This window comes from Colletotrichum orchidophilum (assembly GCF_001831195.1).
Source record: "Colletotrichum orchidophilum strain IMI 309357 chromosome Unknown Scaffold_9.1, whole genome shotgun sequence".
Lineage (NCBI taxonomy): Eukaryota > Fungi > Ascomycota > Sordariomycetes > Glomerellales > Glomerellaceae > Colletotrichum > Colletotrichum orchidophilum.
Genome location: NW_019172965.1, coordinates 282,832 through 302,745, shown reverse-complemented (window position 1 = coordinate 302,745; position 19,914 = coordinate 282,832). Strand labels below are relative to the sequence as shown.

At 51.7% G+C, this 19,914-nt stretch overlaps 9 protein-coding genes across 9 annotated transcripts; 6 read left to right on the top strand and 3 right to left on the bottom strand.

Annotated features, from left to right (window-relative positions):
- Positions 1-601: 601 nt before the first annotated feature.
- CORC01_01738 (uncharacterized protein) lies at positions 602-2,914 on the top strand (the record flags this gene model as incomplete). Its single annotated transcript, XM_022613392.1, has 4 exons — positions 602-781; positions 882-922; positions 995-1,610; positions 1,670-2,914. The coding sequence occupies 4 exons, from the start codon at positions 602-604 to the stop codon at positions 2,912-2,914; spliced, it is 2,082 nt and encodes a 693-aa protein (XP_022480118.1).
- A 258-nt stretch (positions 2,915-3,172) lies between these two features.
- On the bottom strand, positions 3,173-5,124 carry CORC01_01737 (uncharacterized protein; the record flags this gene model as incomplete). The annotated part of the gene is made up of 5 exons (XM_022613391.1): positions 3,173-3,649; positions 3,705-3,926; positions 3,982-4,779; positions 4,834-4,937; positions 4,995-5,124. 5 exons carry the CDS (start codon positions 5,122-5,124, stop codon positions 3,173-3,175), a joined length of 1,731 nt encoding a protein of 576 aa, XP_022480117.1.
- A 774-nt stretch (positions 5,125-5,898) lies between these two features.
- On the top strand, positions 5,899-7,746 carry CORC01_01736 (uncharacterized protein; the record flags this gene model as incomplete). The annotated part of the gene is made up of 4 exons (XM_022613390.1): positions 5,899-6,616; positions 6,675-6,794; positions 6,847-7,102; positions 7,164-7,746. The coding sequence occupies 4 exons, from the start codon at positions 5,899-5,901 to the stop codon at positions 7,744-7,746; spliced, it is 1,677 nt and encodes a 558-aa protein (XP_022480116.1).
- A 1,340-nt stretch (positions 7,747-9,086) lies between these two features.
- CORC01_01735 (galactonate dehydratase) lies at positions 9,087-10,412 on the top strand (the record flags this gene model as incomplete). Its single annotated transcript, XM_022613389.1, has 4 exons — positions 9,087-9,262; positions 9,312-9,421; positions 9,496-9,607; positions 9,659-10,412. The coding sequence occupies 4 exons, from the start codon at positions 9,087-9,089 to the stop codon at positions 10,410-10,412; spliced, it is 1,152 nt and encodes a 383-aa protein (XP_022480115.1).
- A 578-nt stretch (positions 10,413-10,990) lies between these two features.
- Positions 10,991-11,834, bottom strand: CORC01_01734 (2-deoxy-D-gluconate 3-dehydrogenase; the record flags this gene model as incomplete). The annotated part of the gene is made up of 2 exons (XM_022613388.1): positions 10,991-11,650; positions 11,703-11,834. 2 exons carry the CDS (start codon positions 11,832-11,834, stop codon positions 10,991-10,993), a joined length of 792 nt encoding a protein of 263 aa, XP_022480114.1.
- A 1,333-nt stretch (positions 11,835-13,167) lies between these two features.
- Positions 13,168-13,917, top strand: CORC01_01733 (acetyltransferase; the record flags this gene model as incomplete). Its single annotated transcript, XM_022613387.1, has 1 exon — positions 13,168-13,917. One exon carries the CDS (start codon positions 13,168-13,170, stop codon positions 13,915-13,917), a length of 750 nt encoding a protein of 249 aa, XP_022480113.1.
- Positions 13,918-14,244: 327 nt separating this feature from the next.
- Positions 14,245-15,252, bottom strand: CORC01_01732 (dihydrodipicolinate synthetase; the record flags this gene model as incomplete). The annotated part of the gene is made up of 1 exon (XM_022613386.1): positions 14,245-15,252. The coding sequence occupies one exon, from the start codon at positions 15,250-15,252 to the stop codon at positions 14,245-14,247; it is 1,008 nt and encodes a 335-aa protein (XP_022480112.1).
- A 1,630-nt stretch (positions 15,253-16,882) lies between these two features.
- Positions 16,883-17,863, top strand: CORC01_01731 (uncharacterized protein; the record flags this gene model as incomplete). The annotated part of the gene is made up of 1 exon (XM_022613385.1): positions 16,883-17,863. One exon carries the CDS (start codon positions 16,883-16,885, stop codon positions 17,861-17,863), a length of 981 nt encoding a protein of 326 aa, XP_022480111.1.
- Positions 17,864-18,690: 827 nt separating this feature from the next.
- Positions 18,691-19,866, top strand: CORC01_01730 (2-dehydropantoate 2-reductase; the record flags this gene model as incomplete). The annotated part of the gene is made up of 4 exons (XM_022613384.1): positions 18,691-18,740; positions 18,797-18,945; positions 19,032-19,234; positions 19,291-19,866. 4 exons carry the CDS (start codon positions 18,691-18,693, stop codon positions 19,864-19,866), a joined length of 978 nt encoding a protein of 325 aa, XP_022480110.1.
- Positions 19,867-19,914: the final 48 nt, after the last annotated feature.

The following is a 19,914-nucleotide window of genomic DNA, read 5'->3' as shown; positions in this document are numbered from 1 at the left end:
TCAAATAGCTCATTGATAGTTGTCACGTTTGCTACGAGTTACTACAGTTTTAGTTTGACTCTGCAATAAAAGCACGATAAGCGATTCCAAAATACATCTGAAGAAATGTTGAACCACATATTGTGAATAGCTGCTACCTTGGCTTTCCGCCGAACTTGGTTTTCAGCGTAGCTAACGCTCCATAATATTGAGGTAGAGAGAGAGAGGAACACAGCAAAAGGTAGTTGGGCATAGATCACGAAGATGAAGACGGAACCTGATCGAAACGTTAAAGAAGTAAGCGTGTCACGAAGTAACTTCAAAAATCAAACATCTTGGCGTTGTCAGTTGCAATTTGCTGACTACACATTGTCATTGAGATCTCGAGGCGTCAGACGGAAAGCTCCTCTTGGTACCATTGAATGCCGAAAGCGGCCAGTTGACTAAAGTGGGATAGTCGGAGCCTCCGATCGGAGTTGACTCGTCGACTGTCGGACAACATCCGAGGACCCTAGCCCGACACGGATTAGTTCCGACAATAAGAAACAGCATGCAGGCGACATCGGCAACATACAGAGGATTCATCTTGTATGTAAATCGGATCTCCGCCCCTATCTTCCGAATGGCAGTTCGGAGTCTCCAGCACAGCAACCCTAGGCATCAGACGGCGGACATGACGTCCGAAACTCAAAACTCGGTATCATCGCCCCTGGTGACGCCCGGGGCAGTGCCTGTGAATCCTAGGAAGAGGGGCAGGACCGCGTGTACGCGATGCAAAAGTCGTAAGCAAAAGGTACCCAATGTAGTCCACAGTCTGTAGGTCGAGCGTCTCCCTCTAATTCAGGCTCAAGTGTGACGATCAATTGCCCATATGCTCCAATTGCCGTAAATCGGGAGCACAGTGTGACAAGGCAGATGTCGCTGATGAGGCTCCTTCAATTGCGTAAGTACACCTTAGCATTGGATTTCTATCACATCTGGCTTTGGAGAGAGTTTGAACTGAGGACTGATGCAGATACACACGGGCACTAGAAGAACGGGTGGCCTTCTTGGAGAATAAGCTAGCTCAAGTCCCTACCCCGGAGGCATCCACAACTCCAAGGGAAACCGCAAGCAACTATTCGGTTCCATCAGGTCGAGACAAGAATGTCCTCAGCGACGTGGTCGCGCACGTCTCGCTAGGAAACTTCGAGGCGCCCGCCTACGTTGGTCCCTCGTCCGGGTTATCTCTAGCTCTGAACCTCGGCGAAATGGTTCAAGCTACTGTGTGGAACAAGATGTTGCCAGACATACAGGATGGCACCACCGGCAACCAAGCTAATTGCATCAATCCTAGTCCGAGATGCATCACGGTGGAAGACCTCCTGGCCCATAGCGTCAAGGAGCCTCCGAGTGATGTGCAGGGGTCTCAGATGCTGAAAGCCTATACGTCACAGCTGCACTCCAAGTACCCCTTCCTTGAGCCTGAAGAGTTGTGGAAGTTGCATAATGATAGACTTACCCTGGCTGCAAAACCAGCACAGACTTTGACGAGGGTTGAACGTTTTGGTATCTTTAAGCTGTATCTTGTGTACGCTATGGGTGCAACTTTGGTGCAACTGACCCAAAGAGAACCAGGATTATCTCCAGAGGTACGACCTTTTAACATCCCGATACCTTGTGACTGAAACCATTGACATCTCTCTTCAAGGCTCTTTACATCACCGCTTTGCAGCACATCTCAGCAGCTAGAGAGTCGAGGACTGTGCAAAACATAGAGGCCATGACGTTACTAGTCATGTTCCATCTTCGGTCAACGTCTAGCCATGGACTATGGTACATGATTGGCCTAGCAATGAGAACATCGATTGATTTGGGCTTGCATCGCGCGGCACATGAACAGAATCTTGCTGGTGCTATCGTCCAAAGAAGACGCAGGCTATTCTGGTCTGTCTATTCTCTCGAGAGAACAATAGCAGTGTCACTAGGCCGGCCTCTGAGCATAGCCGATAACCAGATTGACGTTGAGCTCCCGAGTGCCATCATCAACGGGAGTCCATCTGCTTCAATTATTTTAGGAAACGATATCACACTGGCACTAGTCCTATTCAAGCTTCGAAGAATCGAGTCCAAGATCCATCACTCAGTCTACCGCACGGACAAGACTCTGGATGCACTCCGACCTAAACTGGACCGGCTACACCAGCGACTCAAGACTTGGCGGGATTCTCTGACAGACTGGATTCCAGCAGCACATCCTGATCTCAACTATGCTCTATTACTGTATAATCGTGCACTTCGACTTTTGATCCAGCCCTTTTTGCCGATCTTATCAGCCGCGGACCCGTTCTACGCATTATGCATGCGAGCAGCAGGCGATATTTGTCAAGCACACAAGAGACTGCATCAGACACTGGACTACGGCCACAGCTTCATCGCAGTTCAAACAGTCTTTGTGGCTGGAGTCACCCTGTTGTATGGACTTTGGACGCAAGGCAACACACTTTGGTCGGTGGCTCTGTCAAACGACATTAGAGCTTGCTCTCTGGTGCTCTTCGTCATGGGGGAGAGGGCCCCTTGGGTCCGCAAATACCGAGATGCTTTCGAGGTTCTGGTCAATGCAGCCATGGAAAAGCTGCAAGATAACGAGTCTGGTCTTGCAGAAATGGCATCGGTCCAGATGAGAGCCGGGAAGGCATCTGGTACCGCGGAGAGCCTCAATGGTCAGAATCCTGATCTCAGCGGGAATGAGACCGCGGCGCGTCCGGCAGATGGTATTTATGATCAGTTTTCAATGTCTGAGGATGGTGGCATAGCGGTTGGAGAGTTTGAGGGTGCTTGGCCGATGGTTGCAGAGCTTGCCAATTGGATCGACCAAGACACGGGAGGCGGAAGTCCTGTTTGGATGCCGAACTTTGAGTTATTACAGAGTCTTTCAGGTACATGGAACGAGTAGTTGAGTCCATTAACTTTATTCTACAAATAGAGGATTTTACATTTCCACATACAAACTATATTCTTTTTGTCTTTAGCAGGGATTGCCTTTGATACCTTAATTGTTTGAACAAGTTTGTCCTTAAGGCTTTGTATCAAATAAAGACTCTCTTATTATGTAAAGTAGGGCTAAAGAACTGAAACATTCAGGAGCTACGTTTGGGATTATGGCAAAGTTCTGACAGACAGATGTACAGGAAAACTAACTAGACACATCGTTTCAAACTGCATACTTCTCGCTCACAGACTCGGCACCAATATTCTTCCCCTCCGTCTGCTTGACTTCAGTACCCTCAACGGAGTAAAAGACACCACGAATAGTGTCGACGCTCTCACCAGGGAAGAATCCCTCTGATGGCGCCATGCTCTCGAAGGTCGTCGTTGCCTGTGACTCCATTCCCCGCGGGTAGACAGGTATGGGCCAGATGACACAGGCCACGTAGTAGACTAACGAGCCCATGGCAAGAGAAAGCAGAAATCCAAGCTTATACATGTTCTTGCTTGCCTGATTGACGGAATCCGGGTCCAAACTCCCAGCAATGCCGTGTACAGTGAACGCAACACCGGCAATCCAAGCGGCCACCGCGCGCACATTCCAACCTTTGTAGTATGTATACGGAGCGCCTTCCACTTTCGTGTACAGACTAGGAACATGGAGATTACCTCGGCGAATGATCCAGTAATCCACGATCATGATCTATATGTTTCGTCAGTACAAAAGAGCATTCCTCACAGACCGGAAGATTACTTACCCCGCAAGTTGGCATCAAGAACACGGTATAGGACCCCAGGAAAGTGAGGAACGAGCTGGCGCTGGCGATAATCTTCCAAGGCACACACAGAGGCGCAAGTAGGGCACATATCACCTGGCCTCTCACGATATTGATGTATCTTGGCCAAAGTCCGCTGGTATCGGCACCAACGGGCAGAGAGTTTGACCCAGCATTGGTCGCAATGATTGCGAGTATCATGCCCTTGTATAACGATCAGCGAGGCAGAAGAAGACACTCTGAATAATATTCAACTTACCACAGAAGCAAAGAACATTCCAGCACGCGCCCCGGGACCCCAGTACTCTGTCAAAATGGCGTTGTAAAGATCCCACACGTTCCAATAGCTCTTGCCGAGAACGCCCGCGGCCGCACTGGTTGTGGCACAACTCAGGAACATGACGAGCACCTTGCTAACCAGGATACCGATGGCCTGCGACCAAGTTGCCTGTGCTGGACGTGTGGCGTACCGAGCAACATCCGGCTGGTTGACGAGAATCGGGCATAGCGCAGCCATGACGCTGTTGATGGCTTGGATCATGGGCCACACAAGCGCCGCTCCGCTGAGGGACTTTGCCCCAAAGTTGAAGCCTCCTAGACTACCCCCGTTTGCATGCACTGCCCATCCCAAGACGCCGACCAGGCCTGCAGTTGTTGCCACCGACTTCACCACGAAGAGATGTCGGAGGATGGTCGGGTGGATGAACATGACTGGGAACTGGACAATCCAGAAAATGAAGAAAGCCAACAGGTTCTTGGAAGTGATGCCCGCACTAGTCGGTAATCGATTGGGGATATTGTCCCATCCGGCGCCGAATATAGCTCGGAGGGCTACTGAGGTGAGCATGCCGCCGTAAAATGACTGAGTTGCGAAGTAGATGACGGCAACGGAGGCGCGCACGACGATGAAGAGTTTTGCACCACTAACACCAGCAGCAGCGCGCACATAGACGGGAAACCCGACATGATAGCGAGTTGCACCGCGGGAGTTGAGGATGACGACAACGCTGAGGATCGCGGAGCCGATCACAGCTGCAATCATGCCGTGCCACCATTGCTACACGTTTTATTGTTAGAACAAACTTGAGTAATCACTGCTGAGCCAACATACCAAGCCGATTGAGATGAGGGTCGCTCCGAGGTTATAAGAGCCAGGAGAAAATGTCTGAGTCAAGTAGTACGTGAAGAAGTGTAAAGCTGTCCACTTTCGGTGCTCTTCAACGCCACATCAGCCATTCATCCACTCTCAAAGAAGTTTGCATATAAACTTACCTAGAGGAGTCGGAAGCAAGTCTTCGTTAAAGTAGGCCGTTCCTCCTTCAGGATGTTCTTTGGTTTGAATGAACTGTTTGAGCTCCTGCCGGGACGAGCAGGCTCGTTTGAGCCTGGTCAAGAATACCATTTTCATTGGTTGCGAGCCCGTGTAGCAATTCAGAAAAACCTTGTAATTTGCATTCGGAGTGCTCAACTAACGTACATCGCGAAGTTTGCAATTCTTCATTGTGAGTATTTATCAATTTGAGGTCGTATTAGCTTATCGCGAATGAGCCTTTTTGCCAGTGCCACAAACCCATCTCCAGGTGAGCCTTTCGATAAGAACCAGCTTAGCTACCAAGTTGGTATCTTCAGCTAGACGAGTGAGCTTAGCCTTTGATAACATGGCCCTGCAGAAGAGCGAATCATGCGTGATAAATAGCGTCGGACATGTGCCGAGAATGATAAGCGAGCAGCGAGCACATAGCCGCCGCGGATCGGATGCTCCGACTCGCAAAGACTTTTGTGGAGTCCATCGCTTCAAAAGTTGCCGAAGTCCCTTGTTGGCCTGACCATGACGCACCCATATTTCCAACCGTCGCCGTTTGGATTCGCCCCTCCTACGACTTTTCAGCCCAAGTTTTTTTTTCTTCCTGCCGAACCCGGAGCCGAGATGAGACCGATTGACCAATCTTTGACGGCGGTGATCCGAGTCTTGGCTCCCCCGGACGTCGGTATCCGCTCTCAACGTCGGGCTTGTCTCTTGAAAATTTTCGTGGGCTGGACCTTTTACTCACTGGTTCAGCCACAAGGGATTTAACTTTTTTAATCATTCGTTCAGAGGCAATCTACTCTACCTTAATATCTGCTTTATCGGATTTCCTTCACATCGTCCCAATCGATCCACGGCCAGGGTTGCAGCATGAGGGGCGACCAAGAAATAACCAAAGCCGAAAAGGCTCTTCACGATCAGACGAACATTTTGCCTCTCAGGAAACTTCTCGTAGTCTTTTCAACGCTTGCAGTCACGTTACTCGTCTCGTTTATCGACCAAAATGGCATCAGCATCACTTTGCCAACCATTGCGGCGGACCTCAACGCGGAGGACACCATCTCGTGGGCGGGTACGACATCGCTCATCGCCAACACGACATTTCAGATGCTCTACGGGCGGTTTTCAGATATTTTTGGCAGAAAAGCCGTCTTTTTGAGCGCCATAGGCCTTCTGTCCATCGCAGACTTGCTCTGCGGGCTTTCGCAGAATGCAACCATGTTTTACATCTTTCGTGGCGTTGCGGGCATCGGCGGAGGTGGTATCACGAATCTGGCCATGATTATTGTCTCAGATGTTGTTACTCTGGAGCAGCGGGGCAAATACCAAGGAATCTTGGGCTCAATGGTCGGCCTAGGAAATGTCTTGGGGCCTTTTCTTGCTGCCGCCTTTGTTGAGAGAGCAACTTGGAGAGCGTTCTTTTGGATGCTCTCACCCCTCGGCGTCATTGTCGGTATTATCTCATACTTCTTCTTGCCGTCTAAGCCGCCGGATGAAGACTTTATGAAGAGTGTCAAGAAGATCGACTATGCAGGCTCATTCACCTCGTCAGCCGGTGTCATCTTGTTGCTGATCCCTATCTCAGGAGGTGAGCTTTCATGAGCCTCATGATATTCCATTGCAGGGCAAATACTTATCCCATCTAGGTGGCGCATACTTCCCGTGGAACTCGGCGATGGTCATCAGCATGTTGACCATAGCGGCATTGGCTCTTGTGTCTTTTGTCATTGTGGAGTGGAAGTTTGCGAAGCTCCCGATGATGCCAGGTAACTTCCCTTCATGAGACACTGGCTCAGGATAACAGCTAATTGTGAACAGTCCCAATCTTTAAGAACAAAGTTGTCGTTGTTCTCTTGGCACAGTCCTTCCTATTCGGCGCAGTATACCAGGGATATCTTTACTACATTCCCCTCTATCTACAGAATGCTCACCAGTACTCCGTCATTCAATCTGCGGGGATCTACGTCGCTCTCGTAGTTTGCCAGTCTGTATTTTCAATCATCTCGGGGCAGTACATATCTAGAACCCAGCGCTATGGAGAGGTTATCTGGGCAGGCTTCGGCCTTTGGACACTGTGAGTCAAGGATATTCCAACATTAGCAAGCATTCATGCAACGTACTAATAATCTCCATAGAGGAGCAGGGCTCACACTGATTTACGACCGGCACACCAAGTCCGGGATCATTGTGATTCCTCTGCTAATCATCGGCATTGGCGTGGGGTTCATCTTCCAGCCGACACTCGTGGCCCTCCAAGCCCACTCCATCAAGTCTCGCAGGGCAGTAATCACCTCCAATCGCAACTTCTTTCGATGCGCAGGAGGTGCTTGCGGATTAGCTGTATCTGCGGCAGTCCTCCAAGCAACCTTGCGCGCCAACCTGCCAGAAGGCTTCAAGGGCCTCGCCAGCAGTACCTACTCAATACCGAAACTAAACGATCACGATATGTCTGCTGTCCTCGACGCGTACATGGCGGCAAGTCGTGCAGTCTTCATTCTCCAGATACCACTCATTGGATTGTGCTTGTTGGGCTGTCTCTTTATTAAAGATAGAGGTCTGCATCCGATTGACGAGGCCAAGCCGGAGGATACATTGAGCGAGAGTCGAGATGAAGAGACGGGGATTCCAGAAGAGAAGAGCCCACATAATGGCCCAGGTAATCCCGGCAGTCGTGGGCAAGTGCTGGCAGCTGAGTCAACGCATCAACCGCATCAATAGACTGGGTGGGCAGACGTGAGGTAGAAGCACAAAATTGAGACGGCCAAAGACATGAAATCATAGATTACGACTAATGCTGCTTTAGACATAGAGTTATAGAATGGAATTGAAGTTTGAAGGAAAGATCCACTTGGCAGTGCAGTTGAGCGTGGCAGAGGCAAAAATCCTTCAAGGTGAGGTGTTAAATTCGCCAACAGTGTCGGACTGATGTGTCCTGAGCAAAATAACTGAATGTGCAAGCACATTTGCGGGACGGATACCTCGGTTATTGTTCAACGCTGACAGCACAGAGGGCGAGGATCAAGTCAAACCTACTCTGCCCGGAGGGTTTGAACCCTCGTGGCCACCAACGCGGGTGTTGCCCTATGGCCCATCTTCTAGGTTCGTATTGCTGCTGTGGTCATATTCAAAGCCACCTTCAGAACCAAGTCATCTCTCATGTTTTGCTTCTATTTTGCAAAACACATAATCTCACACTTTGGAAACATTCGGCGGCGAGGAAAAACCGGCCAGTTTGCTCAACCGGCACTGGGGCAGTCTCCACTCAGGTGCACCACAACACAAATGGCTCCGGTATGGACACCGACGTGGCATTCAACAGGAAGCATGAACTTATTCAGCTGCTTGCATCGCGAACTGTGGGTCGTGATCAGGAGACAAAAGTGCCAACAGAAATGCTTTTATGCAGTGCACTACTCAGATTTGTTGTTAAATAATATGGGGATCATCCAATGTAAATGTACGGATTTACCTACTCACAGGTTCAACCTCCTACTTCATCACGAGCCATGCCAGTGACTCAGCCCGTGATCACAGTTACCATTATCGGTACGAGTTAGCTCGCACATTCAAAGAGCGAGTGACGGACGATGACAAGATGCAAGAACGGAAAAGCGTGGCTGGAAATTTCCGAGCTGAATAGTGAACAACTCGCGTCTGACGAGCAGCGGGAACAACACCGAGCTGTGCCGTGGGCCCGTGGCGCATTAAGGTGGAGATCGTGGGATTCCCTTCTCCACGATCCTCCATGTACATTTTGTGCCAACTTCCGTGGGGGTCGTGGGAGGGTGGGGGAGATGATGTGCCGCCAACGCCAGACGTGGAGTGCGTACCTCCTGGGTGACCCCAAACCTAGACGTGGATCGTGTTTGTTGCACATGTGCCGTTTCATGGCGGAGATTCGCGATGCGGGGGGAGCTTTGTTAAGAATGGGATGAATGATCGTATATGCTTCTTCATCCTTTCTCCAGGCTGTACTGCTTCCCGCTACGAGCGCAAGTTTCAAGGTGACTTGAACTATTCACACGCATTTTCCGCCATCTCTTTGGTTCTCGTCCGATATGGTCAAGATCGCATCCGTGCGGTATTACCGCGTAAAGCCTCGTTGGCTCATGGTGAAGATCACCGACGAAAATGGCGAGTATGGTTGGGGCGAGGCTACGCTCGAGGGTCATGACCTGGCTGTTGAAGGTTGTCTTGAGGAGATGATTCCTAGGATACTAGGTCTCGAAGCAGGGTCAGTAGTCCAAATCACTCTACAAAAAAATCGTCTAACTTCCTGGCAGCAACATTGAGCACATCTGGCAAACCTTTTGGCGACATGGCTTCTACCGAGGTGGCCCCGTCTTCATGTCAGCAATGTCAGGCATTGATATTGCGTTATGGGATTTGAAAGGTGCCTGCATTACTCTCCTAGATGCAGATCAAAAGATACCCGAGGAACTTCAGCTAACTGATGATGATGAATAGGGCGTACACTGAAAGTCCCTGTTTACGAACTATTGGGCGGCCAAGTTCGCAACAAGGTGCAAGTGTACTGCTGGATTGGCGGCGACAGACCGTCAGATGTTGAGGCAGCAGCGTAAGCATCTTGACTGGAAATGGGATTCCATGATACTTACCATTGTCATAGCAAGAAGCGCATTGCTCAAGGCCTGACATGCGTCAAGATGAATGCAACCGAGGACTTGAATTGGGTTGACTCACCCAGGGTCCTAAAAGACACAGTCGAGCGTCTCAAGCAAGTCAAAGCCCTCGGCCTTGACGCTGGTCTTGATTTCCATGGCCGTCTTCACAAAGCCATGGCCAAACAGCTGGCCAGAGCTCTCGAACCATATGAGCCCCTGTTCATCGAGGAGCCCCTACTTTGCGAACATCCGGAAGCCATCAAGCAGCTCTCGAACCAGACGACGATCCCCATTGCTTTTGGTGAACGTCTTTATACCAGATGGGACATCAAACGCTTCCTCGAGGATGCCAGCGTCGACATACTTCAGCCAGATATCGCGCATGCTGGAGGAATATCCGAGACGAAGCGCATCGCCACCATGGCAGAAGCGTACGACGTGGCGATTGCACCTCACTGCCCACTTGGCCCTGTCGCATTCGCGGCAAGTGTACAGGTCGCATTATCAGCACCCAACTTTTCCATCCTTGAGATGAGTCTTGGCATGCATTACAATACTGAGGCAGGAGACATTGATCTCTTGACATATTTGAAGAACCCCACCGTTTTCGACATTGAGGGTGGTTATGTCAAGGCGCCCACTGGCTATGGGCTGGGTATCGACATTGACGAGGAGATGGTTATCAAAATTTCCAAGGAGACGGAGCCATGGCAATGTAAGGTCTTCCATGGCCCAGACGGCAGCATTCGCGAATGGTAAAGATGCGCCTTGATGAGTTACGTCGTATCAGAAATGTACCAATATAGCGATTGCCAGATACAGGCTTCACAACATTGAGACAATGCTACGTCGCACCAGCACATGGTTTCTAAAACAATTGAGAACACATTACTCACTTCTTTGGCCACAAAGTCACATCGGTGGTTCCAAATATACTTAGTGTATTTCTTCAAAAGCTCTCCACTGTATTTCTTGACTTCTCGAAGTAACCCGGGAATTGACATACGTTCATACGTCTTATTCACTCTTCATAGAATTGGATGACAACAAGCACCCCCGCGCCTCATCACGCCATGTTTACTCAGACAAGCTCTCGATGCCTTCATGCTGATTCTGGATCGGATGTGAACTGGACTCATGGCGAAGAGGCGAAAGCAAGTGCCGTAAATTGTACAGCACATCAGACGTAGGATTCACTCATCAGCTAGGATACTTTATTTACATCCCCGAGAATAGTCCATCCTCCTGCCGATCCCTTCGATCTTTTTCCTGATCAAATAGTCTTTGGTATTTCCACGTTTACTTAATTACATAGTACGCGTACGCTCACGTCAGTCTCATCGGCCCATCCAGCCCCCATCAACTGTAAGCAGCTCTCCCGAAACGTACAAACTCCCCGCCCCCGCAAGAAACACCGTGGCACCCTTGAAGTCATCCGGGGTGCCCCATCTCCCCGCGGGGATCCTGGCCAGAATACTCGCCGCTCTTTCCGGATTATTGATTAGCGCCTCATTCATGTCCGTGGCGACATACCCAGGCGCAATGGCGTTGACGTTGACACCCTGGCTCGCCCACTCGTTGCTCAACGCCTTCGTCAGCTGTGCTATGCCGCCCTTGGCGGCCGCGTAGGCGGGTACCGTAATGCCGCCCTGGAAGCTCACGAGTGAGGCCACATTGATGATACTACCGCGGTGGCTGTTGACTGGGCTCGGGGTGCGGGTGAGCATGTAAGCGCCAAAGTCTCGGCATAGGGTCCAGACTGTCTTGAGGTTGACTTGGAGAACCTCGTCCCAGTCGCTCATGGGGAACTTGTGTGCGGGGTGCCTGCGTTGGATGCCGGCACAGGTGACTAGAATACTGATGTCGTGGCCATCGGCCAAGATGCGCTTGCTCAAGCCTTCTACTTCCTCCTGACTTGAGAGGTCTGCTGTGTAGATGGTGGCTTTTCTGCCCAGTGCCTCTACTTGTGTTTTTGTCTCGGTGTTGCTTTCATCTCTCTGTCACACAGTCAATAATGTGTTATATCTGTAAGTATAGGCGTCTTCTTACTTGTATGAGAATGATATCTGAACCTGCTTCCGCAAGGGCCACTGCCATGGCCTGGCCAATGCCCCGCGTGCCTCCCGTCACCACGGCCGTGCGGCCTTGCAAGGTGAAGAGCTTTTCTAAAATGGTAGCCATTGTCTTGATTGTCTGAACTTTCGCTGAAGCAAACTGGTCATTCTTGCCTCGTGATCACTCTTCATATCCTTATTCAAGTCAAACCCTTGATGAGCACTATGGTGATCCCCCAGTATCTCAAACTTCCCCCATCTACTTGCGACAACGTAGTATGGATGGACCCCCACGCCGATGCCCAGCTGTACCCGCATTATTTCCCGCCAGCGAGTTCCGATTGTCGGCTCGAAGCGGATTTCTGCATGGAGCCAAACTCAGGTGATTCGTGTTCCGTCTCGTATGATGGCGTTCGAGCATAGGTGCCTGCGGGGAAAGCTGACTTGGAAAGTTGAGCAAGGACGGGGGGGCCACCATCAGGAACGCATCAGACCATTTGCGATCAAGTCCACATCTCTCGGGTTCGTGTCCTCACGTTCGACCCGCTCTCCGCATGGACTTCGGGATGGATGGGGGTCAGAACCGTAGTCCCGGACCCGCAGAGCCGCTCGGATGTCGGGCCAGACCCCGACCGGAGTAGGCACTTTCGTGGGGGTCAGCTCGTTTCCTTTCCGGTGATAGTCTGGTCTCGCTGGCATCTGGTCAGGGTTTAGACAGGTTTGGCTCGGGTCACGTAGCAGGGCTTTGATGCGGGGTTTGTAATATTCATTGGGTCTATTGGATGACACGAATTGTCATGGGGACCTACTGACAACGAGTGAACAGAGGAGTAAGACATCTTATGCCTAGTGAATTATTATGAGTAAAAATGAGAATGACAGTTAGGCGACTGTTCGGAGAGCGTCGGGAAGAGAAAGAAGGAAAAGAGGACGAGGTGGACAATGACCTGTAGCTTGGGGGTGATAGAAAAGCTTCATCATGAACGAATCAGAATTGGTAGTTTAGATCAACATCAAGTCGCAGCATGTTGAGAGTTGAATGTGAACTCGGGTTTAGGTAGCTGTACAATGGATGTCTCATTTGATATTACTGCTAGACCTAAAATGACTCGAAGTGGACAACTCAACAAGCACGTCCCTTTCGAATGGAAGAGTCAAGTATTAAGTTCTGCTGCCGCAGTATTCAGCTGCGCTATGTCGTTGTCTGGGGGCCTTTAATGATGTTTCGATGTTGATAGTTGGGTTGACAGGGTGACGCTCGTGGCCAGTGATGCAGGGGTGGTGATATCTGCAGCTCAAAAGTGCCGCTAACCGGGCCACATTTGGAACCCGGCCAGCAAGACCTTTGAACACGTTGGCCAGAAACATCGTGGCCGCCAAGATCCCATTCTTTTTCCTGTGGTTCATCAGCCTCACAAAAAGCTATCGCTCACAGTTCCCTCGTCTTCAAAGGAATTGACATGGCGTCCAAGTACATCATCACAGGCTGCACCGTGGCTGACAGCGATGAGCTGACCAAGAATAACATCCCCGCTTTCTGGGCGGATCCGCACTGGAATCTCGCCTGGCGCCATCGGACTCTTGAGTACCACATCAGCCAGGTCGCCAAGCGCACGCCGCGGAATCTCATAAGCGATCCAGAGACGAAGCGACAGCAGAAGGCCGTGGACCCCGCTAATGGGCGGATTGTTGGATTCGCCCGCTGGATTCTGCCAGCCTCCCACGCCAAGGACGACAACGGGGCCCCGGCTTGGCTCGATGCCGTAGTTCCGTCTGTCAGTGTTGAGGAGGAAGCAGAGATCCGGCGTGTAGCCGCGACGGCCGATTGGGACCCTAATGATGAGTCGGATGAGCTACTCATTCCTATTCGAGAGGCAAAGAACGAAATACTCGCAAAGAAAGATTACATGCGTGCGTTGAAGATTTTCCTTAAGCTGTCGTCTCTTGCTTATCAATTTCTCATAGGACTGGATTACCTTGCTGTTCATCCGGACAACCAGGGTAAGGGGATAGGCACTGCCTTGGTGCAGAGCGGCATGGCACGAGCGAAAGAAATGGGTCTTGACATCTTTATCCATGCCATGGAAGCCGGAGTAGATCTCTATAAGCGTCTTGGGTTCTGTATCGAAAAGGAATTTTTCCAAGACGATACCACATACGGTGGAAACGGGCAGGTATATACAGCCCTCATGATATTCAAGCAAGACTAGAAACACTCCGATTTGTTGAAACGAATCAAACCAATCAAAGCCTAGACTCTGCGCGGGTTCGAATTCTACGCTTTGACGCACGTATACTGTATGTTCCCAAATGATCTCCTGAGCATGATGCTTATACAATGGCTAGTTCTCCGGACATTAGCCAAAGACCTGATGCTTCAGTCTTAAGACGCTATCATCTCGTAAGAAATCCTGACGCGAACTTATTTAATTCGTCAGTCGTCTAGGCTGCAGTTTGAGGTAAATGTTCGTTAATTGATCAATACGCCATGGTTCCCTTCATGAAGCCTAACCCCAAACCCGCGCTGTTACATGTAACTAATTTTGCAGTGCCTTCTCGGCCTTAATCAACTCTGAAAACCCATCAATTTGCTTTGTCAGGCGCTCTCCCTCGAGCAATGTGCAAGGCTTCCGCGGAAGTCCTCCGTAGTTATAATACTCTTGCAGTGCTGCCTTGACCGAAACGAATCCTCCTTGGATCGCAGTCCAGTCACCACGGGCCACGACGGCCTGCAACTCCCTTGCCTCTGCCAACTTGCCCTCATCCCAGAGCTTCATGAGCTTCACGCAAGCAAGAGGCGCGATGTTTCCAGTTCCACCAATAATGCCATGGCCACCGACGACAAGCGTCTGCAGCGTGAAGTCGACGCTGCCGCCGAACGTCCGGAACGGGATGGCGTTACCGTCGCCCTTTTTGGCAGCCGTGGCAGCGGCTATCCGCGCCAGCTTGCCAGTGTTGCCGCAGGTTAGCTTCACGCCGACAATGTTGGGGTGACTCGAGAGGTTGATAATGGTATCGGAGTTGAGGTCCAGGCCACTGCAGGCGCCGGGGTAGTTGTAGATGAGGATGGGGACTGGACTTGCGTCCGCAACTTCGCGAAAGTGTTGCAGGATGTGATCAGTGGTGAGAAGGCCTCCGTAGTAAGCTGGCGGGAGGACAAGTGCGTAGTCGCCTCCTGATGCGCCAGCTTCTTTGCAGAGTTGAATGGTTTCTCTTGTCGACTGTGCGCCGCAGCCGACAATCAGAGGGAGTTCGGTTTTTCCTGCCGAGTCGAGCGCGGCTCGTGTAGTGCGGTTGATGTTTTGTCTCTCCTCGTGATCGAGGTGCACGGCTTCGCCATTGGAGCCATGCGTGACGAGACCGGCCACCCCGGCACTGGCAAGGCGGACGGCGTGGGAATGTGTGGTCTCGAGGTCTACTGAGTCGTCGGGACGGAAGAAAGCGACAGTCGGTACGTAGAGGCCGGGCGTCAAAGCCGGCCTTGATCCGTGTTGTGTGCCGTTGCCGTTGTGACTGGCGGAGCCGCCGTTCGCTGAAGGAGACATGGGGGGCCGATTCTGCGGGTTTGGGGTACGAAGGGAGGATACGTGAGGGGAGCTGATTTGGGAGCGGCGCTGGATATGAGGAAGATTTTGGCAGACTAGGTTTATCGTGAGCAAAGCTTTTGTAACAAAGAGAATCCAATACCAGGATGTAAGGGAGTCAGACCAACGCAACGTGGATGATCATGGGATCAACTTTCGCCCCCTTCCCTGTGTCGGTGTAAGTCAAGCACGAAAATCAGTAACATAAGCCGTGGCAGCGACCCATGTAACCACGTAGTCCGAACCCCCACGCCGGCACCTCTCCAAGGAGAGACCAAGGAGAGACTATTCGTGGTCCGAGGCCATCGAAAAGCCCCCCTACCCCCCACAGAATGGAGGAAACGAAGGAGTCGGAGACTATCCGTATCACGCGGGGGTTTATGGTACCAAACAATTACGGTTTTCTCACCCGCTAAACAGGGAGTTTTCCCTCTTTGACTCCATCAAACTCCACTGTATCTTCTCCACAATGGCTTGCCCAGCCGATCAGGTATCTGGATTGTTCCAACTTCCGGGCCGGAATCAGCGTGTTGATCAGTCGAGATGGTGACATCCGCGGTGGAAACCGGCGTGGTTTTCTTTTTCCCCGTACGCACGCGACTCGCTGAATTTGTCGCTGGTTGGAGACTATCATGCGTGTGACGCAGAAACCAGCAGAGAGGTGAGTCTTCCCCGTGGGGGGTTGGTTGTTTCTCATTTGCACGCCCGATCATGCGAGGTACGAGGCCAAAAGAAGAACAAACCCCATCTAGCCGTACTCTTTTTGCACTTCCGCTAACCCTTACCCGGACTGGCGTATGTGCGTATGGCCGTGTCAGATTTCATCTCAAAAATGGATCGACGCTGCCCGGCTATGTTCGGTAAGCCAACCCACGTTCGCTCTCAACTTGGTCACCGCCAGTGCTCCCGGACCCCGGGGGCCCGGCCGCTTCTCAGCTCGCATGCGCGATCAGGTGAGACACTTGAAGCATCTTTCCGCGGGAAGGGTTGTCATTCCCGACTTCTCGGGCGAACATCCCACACTGGCGACGGAAAAATGAGCCCAGTATTGCCACTTGGTCCAATCGGGGAATAGGCCATCATCACTAGCGAGATGTTTGCTGAATCCAACAAACACCCTGCCCTGCTTCGACCAGAGCCCACGCTGTACTATGCTGTGCTGTGCTGTGCTTCTTTCTACCACATACATCATGGGGGGCCCTGGCACAAGCCGTAGAGGAACGGTTCGCTTGAAAGCCAGCACCAGACCAAAAGTGCCCGATTCCCTCAGCAAGTCTCCAAGAGCCCAGAACGTCTTAAGAATCTGACTGTCACGGCAGATGCTGGCGGCCAATCACCCACCACCTCCGAGCTCGCACGCGGTAGAACACATGACCAATAGAATTACGTAACTGGAGGCAAGACTCGGGCTTCTTCATCACAACTTATAAGTGCCGTTTTCGTACGTTGGAGTATGTGGACCACCTGGTCCGCATCACGAGGTTGAGTTCTTTTTTCAGTGGGTTCTCGGTTTTTCCGTTCGTTGTTGGTGCTTCTTTTGGTCGGCTGGACACCTCCTTGTTCTTGACATGCCCTCGTCAGCCTCGTCGTGATGGGCGATGAAAGGGAAATCGCGGACATCACACTTCAACTACTGGCCAAAGCTGGAGAAATTCAACGAAAGGAACAGGGCACGATGCCTTCCGCAACATTGGCATCGAGACTCCGGTTTGGAGCGGCAACGAGCACTGGTCAGACCAGCTCGAAGGCCACGGCGGCGGATAGCGGGGTAACACATCGCCAAGGATCGCACGAGCACAGAGGACGGCACAAAACTCTCCAAGACGCATCTCCTGCCTCTGCCCAATATGCTGCGGAGGGCTCTCTGGGAGATCAAGGTCTGCTACCACCCATCACGCCTACCACAGATACCATGAAGATCCTTGGTCCTCTACCAATGCGGAGGGCTTGGAGGGTCAAAACCGATAGGGCATCACCAGATATCTCGCAGGCATCTGTTCTAGAAGCAATCATGCTTCATGAGCGAGGAGAGTTGCAAAGTTCTGGGGACGAATGCCCCAAATGTCGAAAGGGAGACGGTCTTTCGCCAGAGTGCGTCAAAATGTCGAGCATCTACAACGGCGCGTGCAGCAACTGCTTGATAGCACGGGCGTTAGACCGCCCGGGTTCATTAGCGAAACCGATACGAAGCTATTCAGCCGAACGGCGGTCTATATCAGCAACGATATCCCCTTCCATTCCAAAGGAGGATCTAATCGCTGTATGGAACCTTATTGCGGGCGTGATTGCAACGCAACCCCAGGATTGCTTCACTGAAGACGGATCAGAGCCACCGGGAAAGAAGATTGAAGATGCTGCTCGTTTAGTGGCCAGGTCGGCCGACGAATGGGGTCATACGATCAAGGATGAAGAATCGGATCCTGGGAAGACATCCAAAACACCATCAGAAAGAAGCAAACTCGTCAGACAGGCAACCCGAATCCGAGGGACGGCCTTGCAGATTGCGAATTGCGCGAGGGTTTGGGGCGAAAAGTTGGAAAGAAAGAGATCTTCTTCGCAACCCCGGAGGTGAAGGAGAATTGCGGTAAAACAGTACGCAATCACGGAATTCAACCTAGGTAGTCAAAAGTGACTCATGAAAGCCTCAATGCTAGGAGTACGGTCAAATTTAAAACATCATGAATCAAAGTCACACCGAACACAGTTTCCTCCCAGTGCTTCAGCTTGGCCCGGTTTTCTTCTCGCATAATAGAAGCCTACTCGGAAATAGACGCAATGGCGCAAACCCGTCAATCGCACCCGATGATATCATCCTCCAAAGGGCAAACAAATGGCTGAGCCTCCCTGAACACCCCACGGACCCGAAACGAAGGTCGACCGAGATTCACCATACTGAGGCCTCCAATCACGAAAACAAGGTTCAGTACCGGCTTCCCCGCGTCAGACCAGGAAGATGGCCGAGAAATGAGGGGGAAAGATGGGGTGATGGGGCGCCACGTCGGACACCTCTCCAGACCCCTGGTCATACACGCCGAATGTCATGCCCGGCGACCCCCATCGACCCCCAAGAAGTCTCTCTCTCACCCGTTCCCCCACGATACGCGACACAAGGTCTGCCGACAAAAGGTCAGAGACGCTACAAAGGATCTCTGGGGTATTCACCCGGGTAGCTTATCCGCCTCCGCATTGAACATCGGGTTGCTGAAGTCCAACGTGGTCAGCCTAGTTGCCGGCCGGGATTCGCAACAGCTATCTGACGGATTAGTGTACAAATACTAGGCTGAGTCAGGAGTCCATGTCAGAATTGCACACCCAGCACAGCTCAGCGCCAACCAAAGTCCTTGTGCCACAGCTGGGGCTTCAGCGAGACAAGGTCCAAACCCTACGGCAAATTCGACAATGACTGCAGGCGGCCAGCAGATCGAGGTCCTCCTCTATGGGCTGGGGGCGTGCGTTGCTCCCCGTGAAGACCTGGCCATGTGAGAAACTGACGTGGACTGTTCAGTATTGGATCATTTTATGCCTTCATTCTCAGCAGAGTACCCAAGGTCAGATTAACGGTTGTTGCGAGGTCGAATTACGACGCAGTGAAGGAGAATGGAATCGCCATCGCCAGCGAGAACCACGGCGAGCACACCGTACGCCCTTACCGAGGTATGCATATCATTCATGTTCCCTGCGCAGCAACACCAAGAACTTGGTCCTGCCACTCGAGATGCCGAGAAGCTAATGCCGCCAAGTCGTGAGGAATGCCGCAGAGGCAGACGCAAAGTTTGACTACATTGTCTGCGCCCACAAGGCCATCACGCAGGATGCAGTTCCCGCAGAAATCGCCCCGGCAGTAGATGCAGAGAGATCCACGATTGTCATTATTCAGAACGGTGTCGGTAACGAGGTGCCGTTCCGTAAGGCATTTCCCCACACAACAATCATTTCATGCGTGGTAAGTCGGAGGGGAAGTCCCCAAGAACCTGGTTCGGCCTCGTGCTGATGAGACAGACCTGGACCGGAGCCGCTCAGCCGCAGCCCGGACACATCAAACACACAAAGTCCGAAGACATGCAAATAGGATTGTATCCGAATGACACATCCCAGGCAGTGGAGCAACAGCGGCTGGATGAGTTTGCGTCTCTGTTGACGGAGGGCAAGACCGTCTTCCAGGTGGTGCCCAACATCCAAGTCCAGCGATGGGAAAAGGTAGTTTGGAATGCCGCCTGGAACTCGCTCACGACATTAACACTGCTCGACACCCACTCATGGCTGAGCTCCTCAGCCGACGCTACCCCAATGACCCAGCGCCTGATGAGAGAAGTCATTGATGTCGCTAAGGCATGCAAGGTGCCCATCGAGTATGACCTGGTCGACAAGCTGATCGACAAGATCTTGGCCATGCATCCTATCGGTAGCAGCATGCAAAACGACTTCAAAGCCGGGCGGCCGATGGAAGTGGACATCATCCTCGGTTACCCCTACCGAAAGGGCAAGGAACTAGGCATAGCTACCCCAACGCTGGACACCATCTATGTCATTTTGACTGGGACAAACCTTCGTCTCCTAAGGGAGTCTGGGCGCTAGATAGTTTCCACCTAAAAGAAGCACAGCGTAGCAAGCTGAACACGTCCA